General features: G+C 39.5%; 1 protein-coding gene across 1 annotated transcript; it reads left to right on the top strand.

The window, feature by feature from the left end:
• Nucleotides 1–26,954, top strand: itga4 (integrin alpha 4). The gene is made up of 29 exons (XM_061053140.1): nucleotides 1–448; nucleotides 1,896–2,096; nucleotides 3,324–3,442; nucleotides 4,213–4,313; nucleotides 5,320–5,452; nucleotides 5,894–5,961; nucleotides 6,242–6,374; nucleotides 10,300–10,385; nucleotides 10,487–10,549; nucleotides 10,645–10,785; nucleotides 13,070–13,178; nucleotides 14,902–14,996; nucleotides 15,384–15,474; nucleotides 15,568–15,613; nucleotides 15,928–16,082; nucleotides 16,178–16,332; nucleotides 16,444–16,596; nucleotides 17,095–17,171; nucleotides 17,775–17,916; nucleotides 18,034–18,135; nucleotides 19,548–19,624; nucleotides 19,752–19,841; nucleotides 20,228–20,315; nucleotides 20,982–21,089; nucleotides 21,577–21,702; nucleotides 22,143–22,268; nucleotides 22,461–22,559; nucleotides 25,220–25,339; nucleotides 26,163–26,954. Exons 2-29 carry the CDS (start codon nucleotides 1,909–1,911, stop codon nucleotides 26,268–26,270), a joined length of 3,099 nt encoding a protein of 1,032 aa, XP_060909123.1. The 5' UTR covers nucleotides 1–448; nucleotides 1,896–1,908; the 3' UTR covers nucleotides 26,271–26,954.

The following is a 26,954-nucleotide window of genomic DNA, read 5'->3' as shown; positions in this document are numbered from 1 at the left end:
CACGCGCGCGCACACACACACACACACACACACACACACACACACACACGCGGAGATTGAGGGAGGGTCTCCGCGCGCTCGACTCTCAGTTTCATTGACTTCATCCCAAACTCGGATGAACTTTAGTTTTGACTGATTCCTCTTCTCACTTTCTGTCATCTTCACCTTTTCGGTGCGTCAAGAGTAGCCTCGTGGGCTGCCTCAGACGGACGGACAGCCTCGGCTCACGCACGAGACAAGAGCAACAGGAGGTTTCACGAGCGACTCACATCGGACCAAGAAGGACTTTTTTTTTAAAGAGAGACTTTTGGGAGCAAACTTTTGGCTGTTTTATCTTCTTTGGTCGGCACGGTTCTTGTTTAACATCTGTCCGGTGTCGACTGGACTTTCCAAACTGACCCGGGATATCTGCTGTCTGACCCGGGATATCATCTGTCAGGGCGTTACAGTAAGTTAGCCCCCGTTAATAAAAACCAGAGTCGGTTGATAAATCATTGGATTGAATCTTAACTGATGATGACAAATGTTTTAAAAAAATAAAAGATTTCCACTTTTAAAACACGTTTTGTGTGTTTTAAATGTAAAATTCTCCTGATTTAGGCTACTGATATTTGATGTGACTTTAAAAAATGAGCAAATATTCTCTCTTTTCTTTATATTGGACAGAACCGTTTAAATATGCATGGAAAATGTAAGCTCACTAAAACGTAAATAATCGGAGCACAAGAGAAATTAAATTTGTGTTGTAGAACTTTATTTTGCTTTCTGGTGACACTTAAGTTAAAGTCCTTATTTATTTCACTTTAATTGCCCTTTTATATGTTATAAAGAGAATATCTGCTGCTGATAAAGTTTTTGAAAGGTGAGGGTATATTACAGCCTGGTTAGGGTTGAGCTGTGGAAAAATCTGTCTATAGGCCCATAATATAAAAAAAAATCATTAAAACAATAGGCTTCAGAATGGTTTAATTTAATTGATGAGCCTATTCTTACAAATCATTATTTTACACTTAATTAAAATATGCCTGGCTACTTTTCATTGCACATGTTTAGCAGGGGTGTAGCCCAAAGTGCTGAACAGGACTAGAGGAGAAACTGAGAGGAAATCTTTAACAAGGTGAAAAATATAAAGAGATATACAAACAAGTCAAGACTTTGTTCCATTCTTAGATGCAGCTGCTTCAGTTGCACTTTTGCCTGCTTTTTTTTTAATCTATTTTGAAATATCCAGCTAGAGCCAAGAGCTACTTAGAAATAGAATAGCTTGGCATAAAAAGTGAAGGAGAAAAGTTCGCTGTGCTGTGTCAGGAACAAAATCCACCTGGCAGCATCCCTTAAAGTTACTAATCAAATCTTGTACTGCTGACTTTGTGATAACTGTAGTAAAAAGACAGATATTCTGCATTTTGAGCAGGAGTATAGGAGTATGTGTTACTCTAATTGGTGGCTGTTATTGATCTATGACATGCCACCCCAAAACTACACATTTTTACAAATTGCAGTTTGGCTCTTGTGCAGATTAAAAAGCAGCAGCATGTTAATGAGTAACCTTTGGGGGTACCAGTAGGTGGATTTCTCCCTTTGAATAGAACCATTGCTATCTGATTTCCCTCTGCCTCCTGTCTGTGTGCTAAACTAAGCTAAGCTAGGCTAAGACATCCACCTCATAGCCTTATGGACCTTACAGATTGAAGAGAGCATACTCTGAAAACTGTAATAGGCATCCTTGGGAACTTTATGATTAACTGATTTTAAATAAAATTCTGTGGGCGTGAACAAAATTGTAGTATAGATACTTTGCCAAATTAAAAGTAGGACTACTGATTTCTCTGGGTCTAAAGTTTGTCCCGATCTTATTATTGATTGTTGGTTTGTGTCTCTCTGGTGTCCTGCAGCTTGTCCTCCGTAATGCGTCCCTCAGTGGACAGCATGTGTGCCCGCTGCAGCCTGGTCCTGGTCCTGGTTCAGGCTTTGGTTCTCGTCACTCCTGCAGGAGGATACAATCTGGATGAGGAACACAGTCTGGAGTTCAGTGGTCCCACATCCTCCATGTTCGGATACTCAGTCCTGCTGCATCGCCTTGGAGGTCAAAAATGGTCTGGACCTGAACTATTCATCATTACTTGATTTAAGACTAATCTCTGATTGATCGGTTCATCTTCCATTGTCTGCTATTGAACCTGTGCTACATTTCTCCTGGGTTCAAGTTGATCTTCTATTTATCATTTTTCAAATATCTCTTTTTCATCTGTTTACTTTAGATTGTCTACTGTTTCTTACTGGTCCTCTAACAAACATTTACAATCATCTTTTTCTGTTGATCAACTGTTGAGCAACAATAAGGGAATCACTAACCTTTACTGATTTATCAATCAGCCTTTTGAGATCCATAATTAATCGTCTGTTGATCCTCAAATGATAAACAAATCTTTCCTCAATCCTTCTGCTATTGTTCCTCCAGTAATTCTTCATAAAACAACTGCTCCTTTTATTTTCCTCCATTAGTTCTTTTAGCTATTCTTTGTTTATAAGCTGTTCATCTTAGTAATGAATTTTTGTTTTACTATTGTTCCTTGTTCAACAATTTATCCTGATGACTAAACATATATCATCCTCTGATCCACTGTTCATCAGCAATTCATATTTGATTGAGCTATCAGTGTTTTATTGAGTTTTTCTGTTTGATTGATTCTCCACTGAACTTTTTATTTTATGATATGTGTTCACGCCATTGGTCCTGTCATTGGACAACACAAACTCAGGTTGCCTTCTGTTTGTCTTCAGTTTGTCGTCTGTTGATCTTTTACAGTCTGATGCTAATTGATTCCCCCTCCATAGATTTTTTACTTTGTACACCACCACATTTTTTAACTGGTTTGGGATGATGTCCATAAAGTTTCCCAGCCTTGTTTTATTCAGCACTTTTTTTAAATTTAAAAGTCATGAATGTAGTTCAGTGTCTTTTAAATTGCATCTAACTCTGGAGATCAGGAAGAGCAGATCTCAGTAAGGTCAGAACTACATTTTTAGCTTTATGGGTGTTGATGCTGAATCAGATGATGCACTATGATCCTAAACTGGTCAAAATTAAATGACTGCTGCCCTTATGAAGCTGCAGAGAACAGTTAATGTAATTGCAATGACGCTCATTTGGACCGTGTGTGTGTGTGTGTGTGTGTGTGTGTGTGTGCATGCTAATGAGCCAGTTCTTTCAATGATAGAGGCTCTTTGATGCTTCACACACAGATGCCATTCAGACACTGAGCAGACACAAAGACAGATCCTGTCTTAACTGTCTCTCTCACTCGTTCTGTCTCTCTCAGGTTGGTGGTTGGAGCCCCAGAAGCAAACTCTACCTCCAGACCATCCGTGCAATCCCCCGGAGCGCTCTACCGTTGTGACATTACTGCGGAGCACCGCCGCTGTCATCACATGCGCGCTGGTATGTTTCTGTCCATTACAGTGTGGAATGTTTTATTCAGCCATTTACTCAGGATTTGAAATACTCGCTGTCCTGCAAACAAAGCAAGCGCCAATAGTTTGTGCAAGAATGAACAAAAGATAGAGAGCATTATTTAATTTATCCTTATAAACAGGATATCTGTGGCACAATGAACTCGCCCATCAGTTAAGGATTTCAGACTTGTGCAAAATTAACTTTTCGGTGTATTTGAGGTTTTCATTTCCAATGCCTGAGAGAAAATGACCGGCACCGTGCATAAGAAACGACTCTGCAGCTGCACTCTCCATTGAAGGCTTCACAGATGGTGTCGAAGTCCATTAATGCTTTATAAAGACTATAACAGTAACTTGTTGTAGAGCACAGCATCCTTCATTTCCATTGAATTACTGCTGCTGATGCTCTCACAAAGGTAGTGGTATCAACTTTTGCTGCAGTTTAGGGGTAACATCGTCTGGCAGCATGCTGGAAACACCATTAAAATATGTGAATATACCAAAAGGTAACATTTTAGTTTGGAAACCTTCATTTTAACAGAGTGTTTATGTGTGACTGTGAAGCCTCAAATGCACCATGTCTATGAATAGATGGACAGATCTAGTTTTCATTCTGGACGTATTTAAGGAATCAGCTGCCTACCGTGTTAACACCATCAGCTGTGTTTTTTAAACATGCAACTCCACTGAATAATCTTAGAAGGCTCTGAAATACTCTGAACAGCTGAATTAAATTGTGTGTCTGTGTGTTTGTAGACGTTTTGGACTGTGGGAAGACGTGTGAAGCAGAAAGTGATCATCAGTGGCTGGGAGTCAGTCTGTCCAGACAACCTGGAGACAACGGAGGACACGTCCTGGTAACACACACACACACACACTCTATTTCTCTCTCTCTCTCACACACACACACATGCAACCTGTAACATAAAACATCAGAGTGACAGAGGTGACACAGACAAGCTCTGATTGCATTTGTTCCTAACTTATTTTAAAGATGACAACTTGTTGTCACCAATGAAGACATGAAACCCTTTTAGCTAATGTGACCTGTACCTCCCATGAAGAATGAGGAACACAGCACTGAGTGTTTGAGAGAGTTCAATGACTCAGCAGCTCTAGCAGGAGTCCACACAAAGACATGACATTTTGTAAATTGCTTGATTTCAAACAACTGTGTTTTAACGTTAAGGGTTTAGGTTAGGGATGATTTTCCTTCTGTGGTGGTTCGGTCGCGCCCATTCAGAGGCCCTAGCCCTCCAGGCAGACGGCAGACCTGTGGGACCTTTCCCCCGCATGTCATTCCCCATGCTCTCATCCTGATTTCCTTCTCTATCCACTGTCCTGTCCAATAAAGGCAAAAAATGTTAATCAATCCTTTCATAATACAATTTTTGTAAATCTATCAGTGATGAAATCTGTTCTTCTGCTTCTATAATAAACTCATCACTCTGCCCCAACAGTGACTAAGCGTATCTCTGGCTCTTTATCCGTCCTGTCATGAATGAACAAAGCCATTGTGGAGCGTTTACATTAGACAGCTGTGTTTGAAAACATAGGGCGTTACATCCACAGCTGGATTAAAGTCAGCCCTGTCAAAGATTTGGACGTCTAAAAGAGGCTTCAAATAAAGTGACAGCCTCTCTCTGATTATCTCTACCACACAATAAGTGTTTGCGGTTGTGAAAAGAAACACTTAAAATAAAAAACACAATACACACACAGAGTCTCTGTCAGAGGTCTTGGGAATAACAACACTCTGCTTCTAACTTGTGATTGTGTTATTGTCAGTAATGAGCTTGTGTCACATGTTGTTTTCTGTCCCCTGCCGTGTGTAACGGTATGCGTGTTTGTGTGTGCATTCAGGCTTGTGCTCATCGCTGGAAAAACGTCTTCCACTCAAAGAAAGACGGTCAGAACAACAAGCTGCCTAATGGAGTCTGTTATCGCTTTGGTGAAGACCTGAGACACGCCCACCACATGATCCCATGCTACAGAGGTACACACACAACCACGCACATTATACAATTACCAATCTGAAGTTTTAAAAAAAAAATCCACTTGACTTCCAAACCTGTGGTATCTCTTGTGTATTTTGTGTGTGATGTACATTTGTATTTTCTTTACTGGCACGGGGTCGTCATGTAGACTTTAACCTATGAATAAAGGAACCTAGAATTCAAAATTTGAATAAATTTCAGCGCAGTTAAACAAATGCTCTGTGACAAAAAAAGAACACCCCTCAGTGATTTCCTGCTAGCATTTTTATTTTTTGAACTGCTGGGAACGTGTTATGTTCTCGCTTCTTCCTCTCATGTGAGTGTGTGAAGGCAGCAGCTGTTGGGCTGCAGGAGGGAAGAAAAAAAAAAGAAGTGTTTAATCTTCTTATTTGTTTGTTCACCTTCACCCCTCAACATGTGTATTTGTTTCTTTTTTTCAGACCACCAGAGGAAGTTTGGTGAGGATTATGGGTCATGTCAGGCCGGCATTTCCAACTTCCTGACAGAGGTCAGTAAGACACGACTTCACAACCAGCTTCTTTAAATTCCTCAACAGACTGAATGTGATCCTTCACTGCTGTCTTATGTAGCTTGAGAACCCATTGTAGACAACTGCTTTATTTTGTTCCTTTTTAAATTTTTGAAATCCTATAAATTATTTTCACTATTTCTTTTAGGAAAAGAGAACAGAGTCAAGACTGTCAACTTCTTATGTGAAAAGAAGTTTTAAAGCAACAAATGACACTGAAATCACATCATTGAGACTAAAACGTTTGACTGTCCCTCAGGATCTGATAATCATGGGGGCACCGGGGACGTCTTATTGGACGGGTTCAGTTCTGCTCTTTAACACGTCCAGCGGAGGGTTGTCAGTGTACCTGGATGACGACACTGGAGCTGTCAGCTTCGGAAGCTACCTGGGTAATTGATACACTTTACTAAACCCACCAACAGAGACAACAACTTACAGTTTCTACTAACAATACAAACACTGTCTACACACACACACACACACACACACACACACACACACACACACAGACTGTAGGCAGAGTTTGGGGGGGGGGGGGGGGGGGGTTCAAGGGGCTCACTGAACTACAGCCATAGATTTTGCATTGATGGCTCCCTTTATCTATGTGCTTGTTTTGTGTGTGAACATTTTGCAGCAGTTCACTTTTCTCAAAACAGCAAATCGATACAAAGTATTTATCTACAGCCAGAGGATGTTTATTGTTTGTTTTTTTTAATACTAGTTAACATTGGTCAAAAACAGAGGTTGACTGGTTGCTCACTGTGCTGACAGTAGATGAGAAATTATAAAAAAAAAAGTGTGTTGGCCTCTCTTGGAAAACAGGGGAAAATGTTATACACAAAAGGGGAGTAAACCAGGCTCTCCAACTGTGAACAATGTAAAAATGAGGAAGGAAATACTTCAAATGCCTTTATTAAAATGGCTGTTTAAAACGCCAACATGTTTGGATCACAGAGGCCTTCATCAGGGCTGACAAACAGAATCGAAGGAAGAGAAGACAGGTGAAAGTCTTCCACGAGGCTTACCAATCATCTGTCACGGCGCGGCTTCACTCGTATACCAACTACAGCCAATGAGAAACAGTCACATGAGCCAGAGAAATACAAAGACAGGTGAAGCAAGTGGAACAGCAATCAGCACCAAATGAACACAGAAATAAAACCCAACATCGGACAAATAAATACACAAGTGCACATGTCAACAATACATGAAATGCACTACAAACAGAAAGGTACAATTTGCGTTTGTATTGTTTCTGTGAGAAGCAGGAAGTCACCCACTGAAGGCATGAAAAATACATTACAGAAAGCAGGAGAAATCCAACTTGACATTTAAACCAGGAGTCTTCAAAGGATCCAGTCGATGGATCTCTTGGTTGAGCCTCTGGATTCTGTCGCCCTCTCTGACCAAAGGTTTGATGTGTTCAGTGCCCTCTATGTGCAATAACATGCCAATGAGTCGTTATAGTGCAATAGAGGGCATTAAACACATGAAACCTGCTGCCTCTGTGGTCGCCTCTGTGGCCTCAAGTTGGCTTTTCAATGGTTTAGTCATTATAATTAAGGCCATTTAAGTATTTCCTTCCTAATTATTTTTTTCTTTCTTTGAGTTTCTGTTTTCCTCCCCTTTTGTGTATTAGTTAATTGGATGGAGTTAAACAAAACGAAAGTCACATAATAATATTTTCATTGGCTTTTCTATTAAAATTACTCAACTTTTCTGCTCGTTGCAGCAGACGATACACAGATAAAAACCCGACCACACAGGATGCTGTTTTGCACGCTTGATGTGAGCGATAGTGTACATGTTTTTTTCAGACTCAGGGCCTGAAACTGCAGCGATTGTGCCAAAACAACCCCGAGGTCACAGCAGCAGTGTGGGGAGATGCTTCCTCTGTACCAACGGCTGCTTAGAAACAATCTGCAAGTCAGAGTTGTTAAACAGTCAGTAATCACATTTCCCCTTTATTTGACAACATTTCAAACATGCTTTGCTAGTTGAAGAGCATTGCTGTAGCTTGTGACAAAGCTCTCACTTTAGGGGGCTGTGAGACCTAAAATATCTGACTTTTAGAGGCATCGCTATTTATGGAAAGATCGAGCCAACAGTTCTCTCTGATTTAATCCTAAATTAAGTTACTTGTCATTAATAATGGAAATGATCAGTTAAAAATCCTGCTGCCTACTTTATGAATTCCAACTTCATTTTTGGGGCGGCTGTGGCTCAGTCGTTTGCCTCCGAACTGGAAGGTTTGGGGTCCGATCCCCAGCTCTTGCAGCTACATGGCCGATGCGTTTTTGGGCAGGACACTTACCCCAAGTGGCTCCCGCCGCTTCGTTGGTGGAATGTGAATGTGTAAGAATGGGATTAGTTACCTCTGAAGGTCACTTTCCACAGCAGCCTCTGCCATCAGTGTGTGAATAAGTAGGCGTGACCTGTGATGTAAAAGTGCTTTGAGTAGTCAGAAGACCCGAAAGCGCTATATAAGCTCAACCCATTTACCATTTATAGGTTAGTGCAGCTGAAAAGAGACACAATATGTTTTTTTTATTTTTTTTTTTAATTAAATTTATTTCAGACATATCAAATAAAAATCAAACATATCAAAAATACAAAAAGAAAAATGAAAAAGCACGAAAATACAATAAACAAAAAACAATGTTCAAATAATTAAAAAAAAAAAAAAAGAAAGAGAAAAAGAAAATTACATATATTCAATTGATATGCCTGAAAAGGAGTAGGAAGAAGTATAAAACTTATTTAATCCTACCCCTTTTCCACAGCTCAATAATTAATATTTATTAAATTAAATTCCTGTGTTCCTTATAAGCGCTAAATATACAATCTATCTATATACAATTTGCTATACTATTATTATTTATATATATTTTTTTCCTTCTTAAAGCTCTCCCTCATCCCTGTACCTTTTGAAAATCATTGATTTGTACATGTTTTTAAACTGGATCATGTTTGGACAAAGCTTTAGCTCCGTGCTCATACCATTCCACAGTTTCACACCACCAATTGAAATGCATTGACTTTTTAAAGTCAATGTTGGGAGGAGAGAGTGGGTGATGACATGTAGCAAAGGGCTAAGGTCGAACCCGCAACTGCTGCAACAGGGGCTAAAGCCCCTACATGGGGCGCGCAACATAACCGCTAGGCCATATGGCGCCCGGCATAAAAAGACATTTTATCAAAAGGAGTTGTAAGACTTGTCAGTAGCAATATAGGGAATAAAAGTAGATAGAACATTTCTCTCTGCTTCAGTGAAAAGCTTTTTGTCAAACATCTGGTAACCGTTTAAAGCAGTGTGTTTGTCATTGAGATTAAGATTTGTGGATAGTACTGTTACCCGCAAGATATGGATGTATTCTATAATCATGGGTCTGTAGGTTGCATTTAAAGTACTGCAGGGTGGAGTAGAACAAGAAGAAAACAGTCAGCATCTTTGGTGGCTTCAAGACTGTTATTGTTGTATTTTCTGTATTTCCTGAGTCACAGTGAAGCTTCACTTTCTCAGAAAGTACTCGACAGAATAAACGAGAAGGCATGACGGTGTCAAGGTGTGCAGAGAGGTGTGATGTTCTTTATATGAAGGTGGTTCTTTAGCGCTGACTTGACGTGATGGAAACTGTTCTCACGCTGTCAGAAAGGACACAGAAAAGACAAAGATTATGATCCGGAAATGAAGATCTAGAAGTTGGAGCGGCGCTGGACTACAACATGTCTTTTCAGTCGTGTTGAAAGGGGAAGTTTTGAGTGTTTTCTTCAGTTACAGCAGAAGTGTGTGTGTGTGTGTGTGTGTGTGCGTGTGTGTGTGTGTGTGCGTGTGTGTGTGTGTGTGTGTGCGTGCGTGCGTGTGTGTGTGTGTGCAACAGTTTATCTCACATAACAGGAGGTACCAGCATCACAGCCTGAGGTTTGGTTTTGAACATATGAGATCGCTGTGGTTGTGTTTTTGTCCCACCTACACACAAACACACACACACACACACACACACACACACACACACACACACACACACACACACACACACCAACAACCACAACCACTACATTTCAAACCCGATACCTAACCAAAACCAAGTCTTAACCCTTTTAGGTCAAATTTTTTTTGACATCGCGTCTCGCCATCCGACAGGGCTAGTCTCCCGCTGTGACGTGCATACACATATACCAAATTAGGTGGATTTCAGGGACAGCCCTCCTGTAATTCTCTCGAAATGTCCAGGGGTGCATATATGAAAAGTACCTTTAAAGTGTTCATTTTATACCTCGGTGAAAATCTGAACGCGTCTTACTGCTGTTCAGGTTACTCTGTTGGAGCTGGTCAGTTCCTCGGTCCTGGTACTGTGGAGGTGTTGGGAGGAGCTCCACAATACAACCAAAAGGGCAAGGTAAGGCTGACGGGACTGTCTGTTTATCTGTGTGTCTGTCTGTTGGCTTCCTGAAATAAAAGCCTTTATTTTTGTACATTGTGTGTCTTTGTGATGTGCAGGTCTTCATCTTCACCATAAACGGCAACATGCTGCGTGTCATCTCTGAAGTGTCCGGAAAAGAGGTCAGAGGAGAACTTAGCATTAGCGTCATTCAGTCCAGACATTACGATTCTTAGCACTCAGCATTCTGATTATTTTCCGTGCATGTGTCTCGCAGCTGGGATCTTACTTCGGCTCCAGTGTGTGCGCGGTGGATCTGAATGCTGATGGTTTGTCGGACCTGTTGGTCGGTGCTCCCATGGCCACAGGCGTCACCAGGGAGGAGGGAAGAGTCCATGTGTACATCAATCAGGGGGAGGTGAGCAACACACACAAACAGTGGAAGTTAATCTGGGACCTGTCGGTGGATCTAACACGGGGAACAGTCGCTAGAACAGATTTGTTTTTGGGTCCGGAATACATACTGAATTCATACAGTACTATATACTACTAGTCCCAGTATAGGCTCCCAGTCCTGCATTATGTTAACACAATTAGCTTCAATTTGTGTTCAATGTGAACAAAAAATATTCAAAAAACAAATTCTGGAAAATTGGGATAGAATAGATACACAATTGTATGGAAGCCCATTTCCACCAGTAAAAAAAATAAAAATGAATATAATAAAGTCTCATAATTTCGAGACTTTTTTATCTAATTATTTTGACTTTATATCTCATAATTATGACTTTATATCTCATTATTATGACTTTATATCTCATAATTATGACTTTATATCTCATTATTATGACTTTATATCTCATAATTATGACTTTATATCTCATTATTATGACTTTATATCTCATAATTATGACTTTATATCTCATTATTTTGACTTTTTATCTCATAATTATGACTTTATATCTCATAATTTTGACTTTTTATCTCATTATTATGACTTTATTATCTCATTATTATGACTTTATATCTCATAATTATGACTTTATTATCTCATTATTATAACTTTATTATCTCATAATTTCAACTTTATATCTCATAATTTTGACTTTTTATCTCATTATTATAACTTTATTATCTCATAATTTCAACTTTTTATCTCATAATTTCAACTTTTTATCTCATTATTATGACTTTATATCTCATAATTTTGACTTTTTATCTCATAATTATGACTTTATATCTCATTATTATGACTTTATATCTCATAATTTTGACTTTTTATCTCATAATTTTGACTTTTTATCTCATAATTATGACTTTATATCTCATAATTTTGACTTTTTATCTCATAATTATGACTTTATATCTCATAATTTTGACTTTTTATCTCATTATTATGACTTTATTATCTCATTATTATGACTTTATTATCTCATAATTTCAACTTTTTATCTCATAATTTCAACTTTTTATCTCATTATTATGACTTTATTATCTCATTATTATGACTTTATTATCTCATAATTTCAACCTTTTTATCTCATAATTATGACTTTTTATCTCATTATTATGACTTTATATCTCATAATTTCAACTTTTTATCTCATAATTATGACTTTATTATTTTCATTTTTATTTTTTTAACGGGCGGAAATGGGCTTCCATACAATTGTCAGAGTTCAATAGGAAAAAAGAAACATATGTGAATGATAAGACTTGGAGAAAATCTACTAAAAAGACAAAAAGTATCAGATGTGTACAAATCCATGGGGAGACTGTTAAAGATTCTTTAAATGCATGAACGTATAAACTAGATAAATCCTAGGAGCTGGAAAGATGTAGATTTGACAAACAAACAGTAAAGATAATGTCTACAGTCGAGTACATACTCCCACAATTATTTATGAATATGCTATCATGTGACGTTTCAGCTGCCGACATCACATGTCTGAAATACAGACACATCTTTCACACTGACCTGTTTGAAGAATGGTCGAGCATGATAATTCACGTGGTGGTATATAAATGAGACCAAAGCCTTCCTCAGATGAAAGCGTTACACAAATATCAATGGTGTTCTTCTGTCATGTTTAAGTGGGGCTTATTGAGCCCTTGTATTTCATCACTGTTGAATAAATTACATCAGCCATGAGAGTGTTAACATGGACTTGAGTAGTTGAGTTTCTTAAGTAACCCTGTTTATGTGTTGTGCATGTAAACGCCATATCCCGGAAATGATCAAAACCAGGATATGGCTCATAACCGGGATACTCAAGTCCATGAAAACCCATTCAGTTTGTCCCATTACTAATTTATATCCGCAACTCCAGTAGATGTTGTAACTTAATTTCCTTTGCAAATGTCCTGACATTTCTTTTAAAATACATTCCATAATAGGAATAAGTACCTTTAAAAAAACAAGGACTTTTAGTCTGAATACTGACTCTTTGGAGTTCATTTTGTTTTCATAGCAGACATTTGACCTGTAATTGCATAGCTGAGCATTGATAAAGGCTCTGTCCTGTTCTAGTCTCCCGGTAAGCTTTGATGTTGTGACAGAAGCATACTCAACACCAAGACCTTGAAACTTAGACGTATTTCTCACTTGCTGTGACATTTCAAATAATCTTTGGTGAAAAGGGGTAGTGTGTCACACTTTTTTAAATGTCTGTTTTCTAAAACAAACATGGACTCTGTCTCAGGCCAAGCTGGTGGAGGCGGAGTTTCAGCTGACTGGTAAAGACGCCTACGCTGCCCGGTTTGGAGAGACCATCGCTGACCTGGGAGACCTGGACGATGACGGTTACCCCGGTAATACCCCTAACTGATCAACCCGACTGACCAGCTTTTACTTTAGTGAAGACAAATAAGGACAATACTAGCAGAACTGTTGTCGGCACCATTGGGATTTTTTTTAAAACCTGTTGTTACTGTGAGTGTTGGTGCTGCTTGCACTACATCATCTTCTACTAAAAACTGCTAAAAAAAAGTTATCTTCTAACTACTTCTGCTTCTGCAAAGTCCTGGTTGTAGTTGTGATCAATACTGGTACTGCAAAAACTCTTCTTCCTTCTCATCTTACTGACAACGACTTTCTCTGTATAACTAATACTCCCATCACTAATAATGTGAGTTATGCCTCTGCAGATAGTTTAACTAATGATGCTGCTTAAAGGGCTGCAATAACTCCACCACTTCAAACAAAATACTGCGGAGGTTTGGTGTTACAAATAGCCACTCCTGGTGTTTCAAATACAACTTCTACAACCACTACAGTTACTTCTGCTAACACTACTTAAATTATTACCGACTACTGCTACTTCTACAAGCGTTACTGTTCCTTTTTGTACAACTATCACTGCTGTTTGTACTTTTGCAAAAGCTAATAATACAATTCTTCTTTTTCCTAAGTTTTTTTCCCGATGACTATTCCTCCTCCTACTCTTTTTGAAACTACTTCTAACTTTTACTTCTACCTCTACTACTACTTCTAAACTCCTAATGCTGCTAAATACCTATACCCAATTTTGCTTATTATTCTAGTTCTGCTAACAACTCAACACGACTACTATTACCACCGCTGCTTCAGTGGCAGTAGTAGCACTCTCTTCAGTCGTCCGCTGAGCAGTTGTTGGGATCAGCTGGGATCCATTTTTCCTGCCCAAGGGCACCTGAAGAGCGGCAATTAGGCCATTAAGCACATTCTGATCTGATGATGCACGAATACTTTAGTTTCTGTAACGATACTGCGATTACTGCTGCGCTAAACAGTCAGAAACAAAAAACACACGCTGTCCTGGAGGCTCATCTCAAACACCAACACAAGTGACTGACCGCCAGTAACTGCCACATCCTGATAACACAAGACACATCACACTCACACCCACCAGCAGACCCCTGCAGCTGGTGTGTGTGTGTGTGTGTGTGTGTGTGTGTGTGTGTGTGTAGGGTGGAGTGTGTGTAGGGTGGAGTGTGTTATTAAGTTCATTAAAGCTGTGATGACAAACTGTTGCCGCTCTGCAAATGGACCTGCCTTCTAATCTGGCGCGGCAGTATAAAAGGGTGTGTATGCGCGCTCGTGTTTGTGTGTGTGCAGTAACCTGCAGTAACAAGTTTGACTCAGTGACCCTCACATCTTCAAAGCACTCCGGTTAAATATTAAAGGACCATCCTGTAGTTTTCTCATGTTTAGGGTACTAATTCTACAAACGTTCATCCTGTTGAACTTTTAGAAAAACTAAGGTCATATGTCAGTGTCACTCCAGAGAGCACATTCTTTGAAACACCCCCCCCCCCCCCCCCCCCCCCCACCCCCCCTTCTGATAATATTGACCTAACTTCATCGAGGACGGAAAAGCAATACAGTTACAAGTTTCATAGAAAATGCAACAAGAATAACTGGCTTCCTAAGAGAAAGGGAATACAATTTTCAGTGAAAGGTTGAGTTTAGGGCGATAGGTTAGACCACAAGAGACCTTAAATGTACAGAGCTATAAACTTTTTTTTTTTTTTTTTTTTGTGTGTGTGTGTATAGATGTGGCGATTGGTGCCCCGCAGGAAGACGACCTTAAAGGAGCGGTCTACATTTACAACGGCAGGAAGGATGGCATCTCTCCCACTCCGTCTCAGGTGAAAACACTTACGATTCACTTCATTGTCTTCTTGGGGAAATTTTGTGTTGGACTCAAAGTGCTGCCAAATATAATGATGATAATAAGAAATACTGATACAAAGTTTTTAGATGCTCAAACACACTAACATACATTCAAACTGAAACTTAGTTCAACTGTAGAGTGCTGCGAGATTGCAAAGCTCAGTATCTATGATCTCTACATTCTGATAGAAATGCAATGCTACTACAACAGAATGAAATCGTCTCGACTGATGCCGGCTTTTAAAGTTTTTTACCGTTTGGAAAAAAAACCTCATAGGACAGCATGCAGTGTTGGGAGCAGATACATTCAGATATGTTCTTATCTTTAATATATTATCCAAAAATACCGTGTGTGTTTTCAGAGGATTACTGGATCCACCCTTGGCCGTGACCTCAGGATGTTCGGACAGTCGCTCAGCTCAGGCATTGACATTGATGATAATGGCTATCAGGGTAAAGTCAACTCTCACAACGACCAGTGCCAGATTGTGAATATCCTTCTCATTAGACCTTTGAATGACGGTTAAACTCTCTCCGTCTCTGCAGATGTTGCTGTTGGTGCGTTCCTCTCAGACTCAGCTGTAGTTCTCAGGTAAGAACACACTTAAACTTTCTTTTGAAAGGTTTTGTCGTAGTTTTATTTCCTTTTGCTTTTATTTTGAAATCAGAGAACAGGTCAAACATGATCTCCTTAATTAGAACAACCAGAAGTTTGCCAACATCTGCTTCAGATATTTGCTCGTACTGAGGTGATTTCTTTAGTTGCAGAGACGTGTTTGTAAAAATCTAATTAATCTAATGCTTACACTCCAGATATGAAATCTGACATGAGGAAATCTTCTAACGTCATCTAAGTCGATTCAGCACGCCGTATTGATTTATGGGAATGTGTCCTATGTGCAACAGGACCCGCCCCGTGATTCAGGTGAAGGCGTCTCTGGTTCTGCCTGAACAGATTGACAAGCAGGTGGCGCTGTGCCAAGAACACAAGACTCCGACTGTCTGCCTCAATGTCACCGTCTGCTTCAGCGTCAGTTCCAGACATTTCAAAGGAGCGATCGGTAAAAGTGAAATAAAAAAGGTCAAATATTGTACTTTGGAGAATACAACTTACCTTCTGTATTTAAGATTTATTTTTTCCTCTTCTCCTTTTTAGATCTTCAATATAACTTGATCTCTGACCTCCTCCATAAGCCGTCTTTCCCCCATCGATTTTATTTCCATAGTAACGGGTCTTCAAACAGCACAAGAGGGCGTGTGAGGGCCCGATTAGGCCAAGTCAACTGTGCAACACACGTGGCTTACCTCAGGGTAACACACTGACACATGACTAATAACAAAAAGCTATTCTAACGTGGACATTAGCCGGGGTTGTGCTAATAATGTGGATTCTCCTTCTGTACCCGTTTCTTCATTCCGCAGAAAGACGTGAAGGACATTTTTACTCCAGTCCAGTTTGAGGTTTCCTACAGTCACAGAGAAACAAGCCCCCACCGATCCTCCTCCAGAACCTTCCCTCCATTAAAACCCATTCTGCAGCAGAGCACAGGACACCAGAACACTATCACCAACCAGGTACCAAACATTGCTAAAACAAACTAGTAATAGCTAATACTAAAACGGACTTAGGCTACTAGTGATTCAGCAAGTTACTGGCAATTTCTAACAGTTACCAGTTACAGGCTAGTGATGACAATCTAACATGTGTGTTTTAAAGAAAAGGAAACAGCTAGTCTGATGTCAGGCTCACCACACTCTGCTGGTGACTTCCTGCTAATCCAGATGTGTTTACAGCTGCAGCGCCTCATCTGCAGCGCATTAACCGACAGCAGTCAGCTCGCTCTGCGTCCTCCCCGCGTCCTACTGACTCATAAAACAGAGACAGAAGAGTTAACATGTAGGAATTTACAGCTGGAGTTATTCACCACGACATGAATCATAAGCTTTGTTCAGAGGTCGGAGGCCGCTGGAGTCGTCTGTCAAATCATCAATGAGGAATAGTTTTGTCATTCTGTTCATCTTTGTATTGTATTATGACATCATCAGTGAACTCTGCCTCTTTCTCTTTGTCAGACTTGGTTTTCTCGCTCCTGTTCTCTAGTGAACTGTTCCACCAACATGCAGCTTTCTGCTCAGCTAGTGCTGCCAGAGTAAGTGCACACACACACACACGCACACACACACACACACACACACACACACACACACACACGGTCAAAGTAGCACTGCCTTCTCTTTCTGCTCTTTACACAAGACATAAGACAGTTCAGTTCTTGAGAAGTTCTTGTTTACCCACAAAGAGGAAACCACATGGTGTCAATTAGCTGCAGGCTAACTGAGGAGGATTTTTTTTTGCAGACCAAATTTTGGATCTGCTGGCTTTAATATGCTTTTGCACAGCGAAACTTGTTTTTGTGTGTGTCTGTAATCAGCACCATGTGTTTGTTTCTGTTGAAAATACAAGTAATTGTAAATGATGAAAATGTATGGTCTTAATAATTTTCTTCAAACTACACATGTAATATGTTGAGATCATAAAGGAGCTTCAAAAGCCAAATGTCTCTCTGCTCCAGCTTCATATTTAATGTGAAGATCATAATGCTTTTCATTCAAGTGAATATATGGCTAAACGTGGAAAAAAAAAGGGAACGTCAATATGTGTTATGTTCTTCCCTTAAACCTCAGTAAAAGTGTCTTTTATGAGCTGCAGATGTATTTAGATGTTGCTTTTGACAGGAATTGTTTGTCAACAGTCAGCAGCCGTACTTCGCTCTCGGCTCTGGAGAGACCATCTCGTTGAAAACCTCGTTGCTGAACTCTGGAGACGACGCCTTCCTGCCACGAGTGACGCTGCGGTTCCCCGACAATATTCACTACGTCAAAGTCCTGCACAATGTGAGTTAACTTCAGGGATGTTTGTAGCACTGGATGGTGGATTTTCAAGTTTGAAATCTTGACTATGACTGGCGGATACTACATGATAACAAGCTGCCTGTTTGTTTGTGTATGCAGGAGGACAACAGCATCAGCTGTGACGTCACACAGGAAGACAACAGCACAACAGTCAGTGTAACCTGTGGTGCTACAAGCCTCCTCCTTCCAGCCAACGCCCAGGTAAGCCTTATCAAAGTCCAAGTAGTTATTGAAATAGTTTCATGAAATGAAGCGCTGACAGCCAGCTGCTCTGTGGGGTTACACTTATGTGCACATATGCTTTGAACTGAAGGCATCATGCTAAAATGTTGAGCGTGCAGTGCTAATCGTTCTTTATAATCATGATGCTAAAGTTAGCTTCTTATCACTAATTATATTGTAAACTTTTTATGATTGTTTTATTTTGTAATATGAGTCTGACTCGTTCAAGATTGAACATGTTTTATATTCGTCATACGCTCCACACAAAAATAAAATCCATGATATGACCCTGTTTGAATTCCTTAACAACAACAGTGTTTCCCCTACCATTATATTATTATATTTATATTATATATATTTTTTTTTAAGATTTATTTTTGGGCTTTTTGTGCCTTTATTGCAGAGATAGGATACTGTATAGAGTTGGAAATCAGGGAAATAAGTCATTAAGGATACCTTTCTGATAGAAAAGGACAGCTGTCATTAAAAGTAACACATGAACACCGCTGTCGGCTTGTCCCCACCCCCCCCAACGCTGTAAACCTAGGGGAAACACTGAACAAGTAACTCACAGTTAAATATGATTCACATCACAGATAGTATTTAATTCCCAGCCACTCAATACACACATGTAAAAAAAGGAAAGACAAACAGAAATCATAGCGTTCCTCAAATGTATAATGTTGAGAGGCTGTAGGAGCCTTTTAATCTAAAGAGTTTTATTATTGGAGCTTTATTTCTCATGAGATGGTTTCACTTTAATGCTGTCCTTGGATATTGTCCTTTCAGTAATCTGGTAATATTTGATGAATGATTCTGTTTTTTAAGAGTAGGTGCTGTCTCTATTTTTTTGACAATATGAGCTCCTATATAGACTAACAAAAAAGAAATTGACATCCAGTTGGGTAACTGTCCCAAAACTGAAAAGAGAAAAATAATGAAAGAGGAACATTACCTCCAGTGAGAGTGTCTGATTTTCTCCCAAAAATAGAAATGAGCTTTTAATGCTCCTAACCCCCAGCCTGTAGTGTAGAGGTAAAAGGTCGGATTGAGGGTGTATGTACTTCATGTTCTCCAGTTTTGAACTGTCGGCACATATTTGCTGTATTTCCTCCTTCTCAGTTCTTTTTTTTTAACAGTACATGTTGTGAAAGAAATATCAGAGTTCCCCCCCCAGGAAAAGAACCAAGCAGCAGATTTAGGTGAAATGTTATTCAAAATACAAAAGAGATAATATTGATGCAATTCAGGTTGAAAATGGAATAAGAAGGAATAAAGATGCTAGATGAGACTCAGCTGGAGAAGGGGGACAGTTTTTTTAAAGTGGCGCTCTCAGTTACTAAAACAGCGACATAAAAAAAAAAAATCAAATCTGTGTTTGTTTTTTGTAGTTGAATATCAGCTTCCTGTTGCATGTTAGCCAGAACAGCACACCTGGTGACATCATCATCCACGTCAACACCAGCAGGTAGGTAACCCCCGTGAACATGATTGTTCCAGTTGAACTTAAAAACTGACTTGTAGGCGATTTAATCCATGTGTGATCAACAGGTGAGACACTTGCAGGTAAATGTGTTCAATCTTTTTGTTTTCAGCGATAACTACGAGCGGGACGAGTATCTCCGTGACAACGCCATCAGTCTCCTCCTGCCTCTCAAAAATGAGATCAACATGAACATCCATGGGTGAGTCAGCCTTCATGAGGATAACTCACACTGAAGCTCAATATTTGAACGAGTGTTCTTTAGACATAGTGGAAGCAAAGTTTCAACAAGTCAACAGAGAACACAACCTTACATTTGTTATAAAACAATAAACCAGTGTTGTGACATTCAAGATGTACAAAAAAAAAAGGACAAGAAATGAAAGCAGTTCAACTTCATTTAACAATGATGTTCAATTCAAACCCAGTTTATAATCAGCAAGCTCGATCAACTGATTTTAAGAAAAAATTAAAGTATTTTTTTTTTACTTTAAGTGAAGTTTTACAGCAGATTCTGTGTTTGTGTGTGTGTGTGTGTGTGTGTGTGTGTGTGTATGTGTGTGTGTGTGTGTGTGTGTGTGTGTGCAGTTTTGTGACTCCCACCACGTTCGTGTTTGGAGATGAAGACTTGACTCCAGTTGACTGCTACCCTGAGAGATTCAACTACACATACAAGGTAAACACCATGTGTGGTTCAGAACAGTGAATTCTTGGCTGAGATGAAATCAATAAAAGAATGGTAAATGGACTTGAGCTTATAAAGCGCTTTTCTAGTCTTCCGACTACTCAAAGCGCGTTTACACCACATGTCACACCCACCCATTCACACACTGATGGCAGTGATGATCGCTATGTAGCATCATCCATCAGAAGTAACTAATCCCATTCACACACCGCCACTGAAGCAGCGGGAGCAAAAGAAGGCGTGAGAAGGTGTGAGTGGACTTCATCAGACCCGTATTGCTCTTGGCAGTTTTGTGTTTGTGTGACTGTGGGTACACAAGAGGCATGGCAATGTTTCAACTAAATAAGTGATGAGTCGAGTGTGACGCATGCAGCCCCATACCGCTCATTCGCTGTTTGAGAATTGTGAGTACATTGAAAAACACACACAGTTGACATAAAGTCACTTAAATCACTTGAATGTTTTATTTCTTTTTTTATTGTCAAGCAGAAGAATGTTCTCGACTAGTGAATGTTTTTGCGGCCATCTTGCCTGTTACAATAGTTCAACAAAAACCTCATTAGTCACTGAATCAAAGGTAAATATTGCACTTTATTATTGAATAGTTTTGACTTGTACTGATCCTTGTGGTGTATCTGTTGTTTTGTCTGTGTGCAGGTGTTGAACTCTGGTCCCAGCAGGTCTGTAGATACTGTGGTTGAAATCACTCTGCCGAAGATCCTCACACCGTACCGACACAGACTGCTGCAGGTGGTCGACTGGCAGGTACGTCCAATGATGGAACCGGTAGAAACACCAGAAGTAGGCGGCGTAGCCAAGTCAGAATAAAACCTTTTATCTAGGACCTGTGTGGATCCCTTCAGGTTTCTCTAGATACATTTCAGTATCTGGTGTTTCAGTTGTCCGACTAACATCTTTGTCTGTTAAAAAAAAAAAAAGAATATGGGAAAGAGAGGTTTCTTGGAATATAAAAAATCTTTATAACAAGTTTCTTTAAATAAAGCTAAAATCACATTTTAAGAACGTCAACAACACCAGCATATCTTGTTAAACTATCTGTGCATTTCTAAATATAATTTATTTAAAATTAACACATGGGGGCAGGGGGGGGGCAGTAGCCTAGTGGCTAGTACATGTCCCTCATGTACAGAGGCTGAAATCCTCCAAGCAGGCGGCCCGGGTTCGAATCCGACCTGTGGATTCTCTCCTGCATGACTTTTTTGAGTGTGAACATGAGTTTTTGTCTTTGCAGTCGTCTCTGGGTGTGTGCTCACTCAGCGATACGACCGTCTCGGTCATTGAAGACTGCGAGGTCCCCGAGGCTTCCTTCATCAAGCAGCTCGTCTTCTTTTTTTCATCGACGACAACCCGCAGAATGGTACAAACACACACCCTCACACACGCAGTAAAAACAGACACACACATTCACTTGCAGTTGATTTTTTTTTATTTTTTTATTTTTTTAAATAATTGCTTGGAAACTTTTTAAGTGATGAAAAAGTAAACAAAAAGCCACAACACCTTTGGGAGAGAACTACAAGTCCCTGTAGGCAATGCTGTGGAGAAATGAGAAATGTAACTGTCAGAAGAATTTCTTTCACGATTTGAAGTTTTTTGACTAATTCATATTAATTTAACAGTTGTGGGAAAGTGTCGTATTTAAGGTCTTCACATCAAAGCAAAGAGATCATTGGGATTGTATAAAGAACACATCTAAATGCGTCATGGTTAATCAGTCAATCGAGATCTGTTGAGGATTCAAGCGAGACAGCAACAACCAAACATGCACAGATCTTGATCTTTTTCTCTTGTGTGCAGTTTTGTGGCCGTGGTGATGAGCTGTGTGAGCGGTTGGTGTGTCGTCTTGGTAACCTGGAATCAGGAAGAGAAGCTAGCATCCAGCTGGAGATCAAAGTGAACCCCGATGTACTTCTACAAGCTCCGGTAACACACACACAGCTACTCAGATGAGCCCTTAGTGTCTAACACACTAAGTCTCCAATTACATGCAATCTGATCTACTTTTTACATGAACTACTGCACCGTGTTGAAGCATTGTTTGTTTCTGTATTTTTCTTTTTTGGTGAAACGCTTCAGAGACAACAGCTCATGTTTTTCTGCTTGTATCTGTCCCAGGGTCGTCATGGCATCATGAGGATGGAAAGCACAGCGACGATGTCAAATCCCAGAGAAGGTCCTCACACAGTCTTTATCCATGAACAACGAGCAGCAGAGGTAAAACACCTTGACACCAGTTACATCTTAACAACACTGTAAAGTAAGACGAAGACCACCAACATCTGGATCAAGCTTGAGCTCAACTCTATGAGTTGAAAGTTTTAAAAAAGTAACCTGATATCTACTTCTATGTGCTGTTAATACTCATACGTCCTGTGTGTTGTTAATACTCATACAGGAGTGTGTTGTTAATACTCATACGTCCTGTGTGTTGTTAATACTCATACGTCCTGTGTGTTGTTAATACTCATACAGGAGTGTGTTGTTAATACTCATACGTCCTGTGTGTTGTTAATACTCATACAGGAGTGTGTTGTTAATACTCATACGTCCTGTGTGTTGTTAATACTCATACAGGAGTGTGTTGTTAATACTCATACGTCCTGTGTGTTGTTAATACTCATACAGGAGTGTGTTGTTAATACTCATACGTCCTGTGTGTTGTTAATACTCATACGTCCTGTGTGTTGTTAATACTCATACAGGAGTGTGTGTTGTTAATACTCATACAGGAGTGTGTGTTGTTAATACTCATACAGGAGTGTGTTGTTAATACTCATACAGGAGTGTGTTGTTAATACTCATACAGGAGTGTGTTGTTAATACTCATACAGGAGTGTGTTGTTAATACTCATACGTCCTGTGTGTTGTTAATACTCATACAGGAGTGTGTTGTTAATACTCATACAGGAGTGTGTTGTTAATACTCATACGTCCTGTGTGTTGTTAATACTCATACAGGAGTGTGTTGTTAATACTCATACAGGAGTGTGTTGTTAATACTCATACGTCCTGTGTGTTGTTAATACTCATACAGGAGTGTGTTGTTAATACTCATACGTCCTGTGTGTTGTTAATACTCATACGTCCTGTGTGTTGTTAATACTCATACGTCCTGTGTGTTGTTAATACTCATACAGGAGTGTGTTGTTAATACTCATACGTCCTGTGTGTTGTTAATACTCATACAGGAGTGTGTTGTTAATACTCATACGTCCTGTGTGTTGTTAATACTCAAACGTCCTGTGTGTTGTTAATACTCATACAGGAGTGTGTTGTTAATACTCATACAGGAGTGTGTTGTTAATACTCATACAGGAGTGTGTGTTGTTAATACTCATACAGGAGTGTGTTGTTAATACTCATACAGGAGTGTGTTGTTAATACTCATACGTCCTGTGTGTTGTTAATACTCATACAGGAGTGTGTGTTGTTAATACTCATACAGGAGTGTGTTGTTAATACTCATACAGGAGTGTGTGTTGTTAATACTCATACGTCCTGTGTGTTGTTAATACTCATACGTCCTGTGTGTTGTTAATACTCATACAGGAGTGTGTTGTTAATACTCATACAGGAGTGTGTTGTTAATACTCATACAGGAGTGTGTTGTTAATACTCATACAGGAGTGTGTTGTTAATACTCATACAGGAGTGTGTTGTTAATACTCATACAGGAGTGTGTTGTTAATACTCATACAGGAGTGTGTTGTTAATACTCATACGTCATGTGTGTTGTTAATACTCATACGTCATGTGTGTTGTTAATACTCATACAGGAGTGTGTTGTTAATACTCATACAGGAGTGTGTTGTTAATACTCATACAGGAGTGTGTTGTTAATACTCATACAGGAGTGTGTGTTGTTAATACTCATACAGGAGTGTGTTGTTAATACTCATACGTCCTGTGTGTTGTTAATACTCATACAGGAGTGTGTGTTGTTAATACTCATACGTCATGTGTGTTGTTAATACTCATACAGGAGTGTGTGTTGTTAATACTCATACGTCCTGTGTTGTTAATACTCATACGTCCTGTGTGTTGTTAATACTCATACAGGAGTGTGTGTTGTTAATACTCATACGTCCTGTGTGTTGTTAATACTCATACGTCATGTGTGTTGTTAATACTCATACGTCCTGTGTTGTTAATACTCATACGTCCTGTGTGTTGTTAATACTCATACGTCATGTGTGTTGTTAATACTCATACGTCCTGTGTTGTTAATACTCATACGTCATGTGTGTTGTTAATACTCATACGTCCTGTGTGTTGTTAATACTCATACGTCATGTGTGTTGTTAATACTCATACGTCCTGTGTTGTTAATACTCATACATCATGTGTGTTGTTAATACTCATACAGGAGTGTGTTGTTAATACTCATACGTCCTGTGTGTTGTTAATACTCATACGTCATGTGTGTTGTTAATACTCATACAGGAGTGTGTTGTTAATACTCATACAGGAGTGTGTTGTTAATACTCATACAGGAGTGTGTTGTTAATACTCATACAGGAGTGTGTTGTTAATACTCATACAGGAGTGTGTTGTTAATACTCATACAGGAGTGTGTTGTTAATACTCATACAGGAGTGTGTGTTGTTAATACTCATACGTCCTGTGTGTTGTTAATACTCATACAGGAGTGTGTTGTTAATACTCATACAGGAGTGTGTTGTTAATACTCATACAGGAGTGTGTGTTGTTAATACTCATACAGGCGTGTGTGTTGTTAATACTCATACGTCCTGTGTGTTGTTAATACTCATACGTCCTGTGTGTTGTTAATACTCATACGTCCTGTGTGTTGTTAATACTCATACGTCCTGTGTGTTGTTAATACTCATACGTCCTGTGTGTTTCGTTTCCAGGTGGTGGTGGAAGCTCTTTTCGCACAGAAGCCCTCGACATTAGTGAAGATCTTCATCATCGTGGTCAGTCTAGTTTTGGGTCTGTTGATCCTGTCTGCTCTTATCTGGTGTCTGTGGAAGGTAAAACTTGGTTTTGTTTATTTTGTTTTTGCATAAAAACCTTTCATGAATAAATATTTCTGATATGGTAACATGTAAGTCAGCTTGTGCAGGAATCAAGAGAAGTTGGGTCTTTCTAGATAACATAACAAAGAGTACGGTCTTTTACCTGCTCTGAGTAGAGTGTCTTAGGATGCCATGTGTTCTGAATTTGAGTGATACAACTAAAGATTGATTAAGACTATACATTCAAATGGAAATGCATATTATAATATGATGCACAGATAAACTGGTGTAACATCATGTGACGTACCGAGAACTGCAGAATTCAGCGATTAAGTTTACTAAAAACTTCAGCATACGATATAATGGTAGTGAAACTGCGGTAATATGGTAATATGATGATGGTTAAAGCACAGTTGTTTAAAAAAAGGAGGTAGTTATACGCACATCACGTAGGTTCAGGGCAATGCAAAATCAGCAGACTTAGGGAGAAGGTAGGCCCACACACATGCCACAAACCAGAGGTGTTCTTCAATTGATCGCTTTTGAACGTTGTGATCAATTAAAAGAATTGCATTCTACTGCAGTATGATGTACTGAGAAATACAGCAGTATATTTCAATATAATAGTATTTCATAATGGTATACCATATTGCAGTCTAGTTACTCCATAAAAAAAAAGCACATATATATAAATACAGGACATTAACAAAGGGATATCATCACTACTTGTGATTAAAATACAGCGTGTATCAAAATGTTAATAGTTGTAGTAATAAAACAACTTAAATGTTTTTCTTTATGTTTCTGTCCGCCTGTCTGTCCGTCTGTTGTCTCTCAGGCTGGATTCTTTAAGAGGGACTTCCAGAAGAATAAAGAGGAGGAGAAGTTCAAAAGAGACAGCTGGGACTATGTTCCTAAAAATGACAAACGAGAGAGCACTTCCTAATCCTGAGCGTCACCTCCGGCTATCACCGCTGATATCTGAACACAGAGTGGAGCTTCACGTGGTGACTGTGCAACAGTCACTAATAAACTGATGGATGGGATGCCGTGTGTGAAAATATGGCTACCCCGTTTCTTTGAAAACAGAAGGAAGTACGACTGTTGGACCTCATCAGCCAATGAAATCTGTCCAGACTGTGTCAGGTGGTTTACAGCCACACTGAGACAACACAGACACGTCTCGAGTGTGACGGCTCATTAACTGTCTCCCAAACACGTCTGAATCCGACTGTGCCTTAAATGAAATATTTCTGCTTTGATGTGCCGTCACAAAGTTAAAAGACTTGAAGAAGACTGCAGCAATTGATGAATGAAGGATTAAAAAAAGGCAAATGGACGAATAAGGAGGTCTCGGGGCTTCCCTGGGATGTGGCCTGAGGCCTCCATTTTTGGATTTTTTAAAAGGAAACCAACCAAAGGAAGAGACTTCTTGATGACCTTTGATCTGAGGGGGCGGCAACCTGGCCTCTGATTGGCTCAAACTCTCTGGAAAACCTCCTTTTTGTCTGGGTGCTTAGTCTTATGATGTTTTTGTTTACCTGCTGACCAACATGTTATGCACTGGCCACACACACACACACACACACACACACACACACACACACACACACACACACACACACACACA

This window comes from Labrus mixtus, chromosome 13, assembly GCF_963584025.1.
Source record: "Labrus mixtus chromosome 13, fLabMix1.1, whole genome shotgun sequence".
Taxonomy (NCBI): domain Eukaryota; kingdom Metazoa; phylum Chordata; class Actinopteri; order Labriformes; family Labridae; genus Labrus; species Labrus mixtus.
This window is presented reverse-complemented; position numbering and strand designations above follow the sequence as displayed.

What these genes read in the sequence shown, in the direction of transcription:
- itga4 (XM_061053140.1), top strand. Translation starts at nt 1,909, where the DNA reads ATGCGTCCCTCAGTGGACAGCATGTGTGCCCGCTGCAGCCTGGTCCTG. An exon ending in AGAACACTATCACCAACCAG is followed by an intron (nt 16,597 to 17,094) that starts GTACCAAACATT and finishes TCTCTTTGTCAG; the next exon opens with ACTTGGTTTTCTCGCTCCTG. An exon ending in TCCTTCCAGCCAACGCCCAG is followed by an intron (nt 18,136 to 19,547) that starts GTAAGCCTTATC and finishes TGTTTTTTGTAG; the next exon opens with TTGAATATCAGCTTCCTGTT.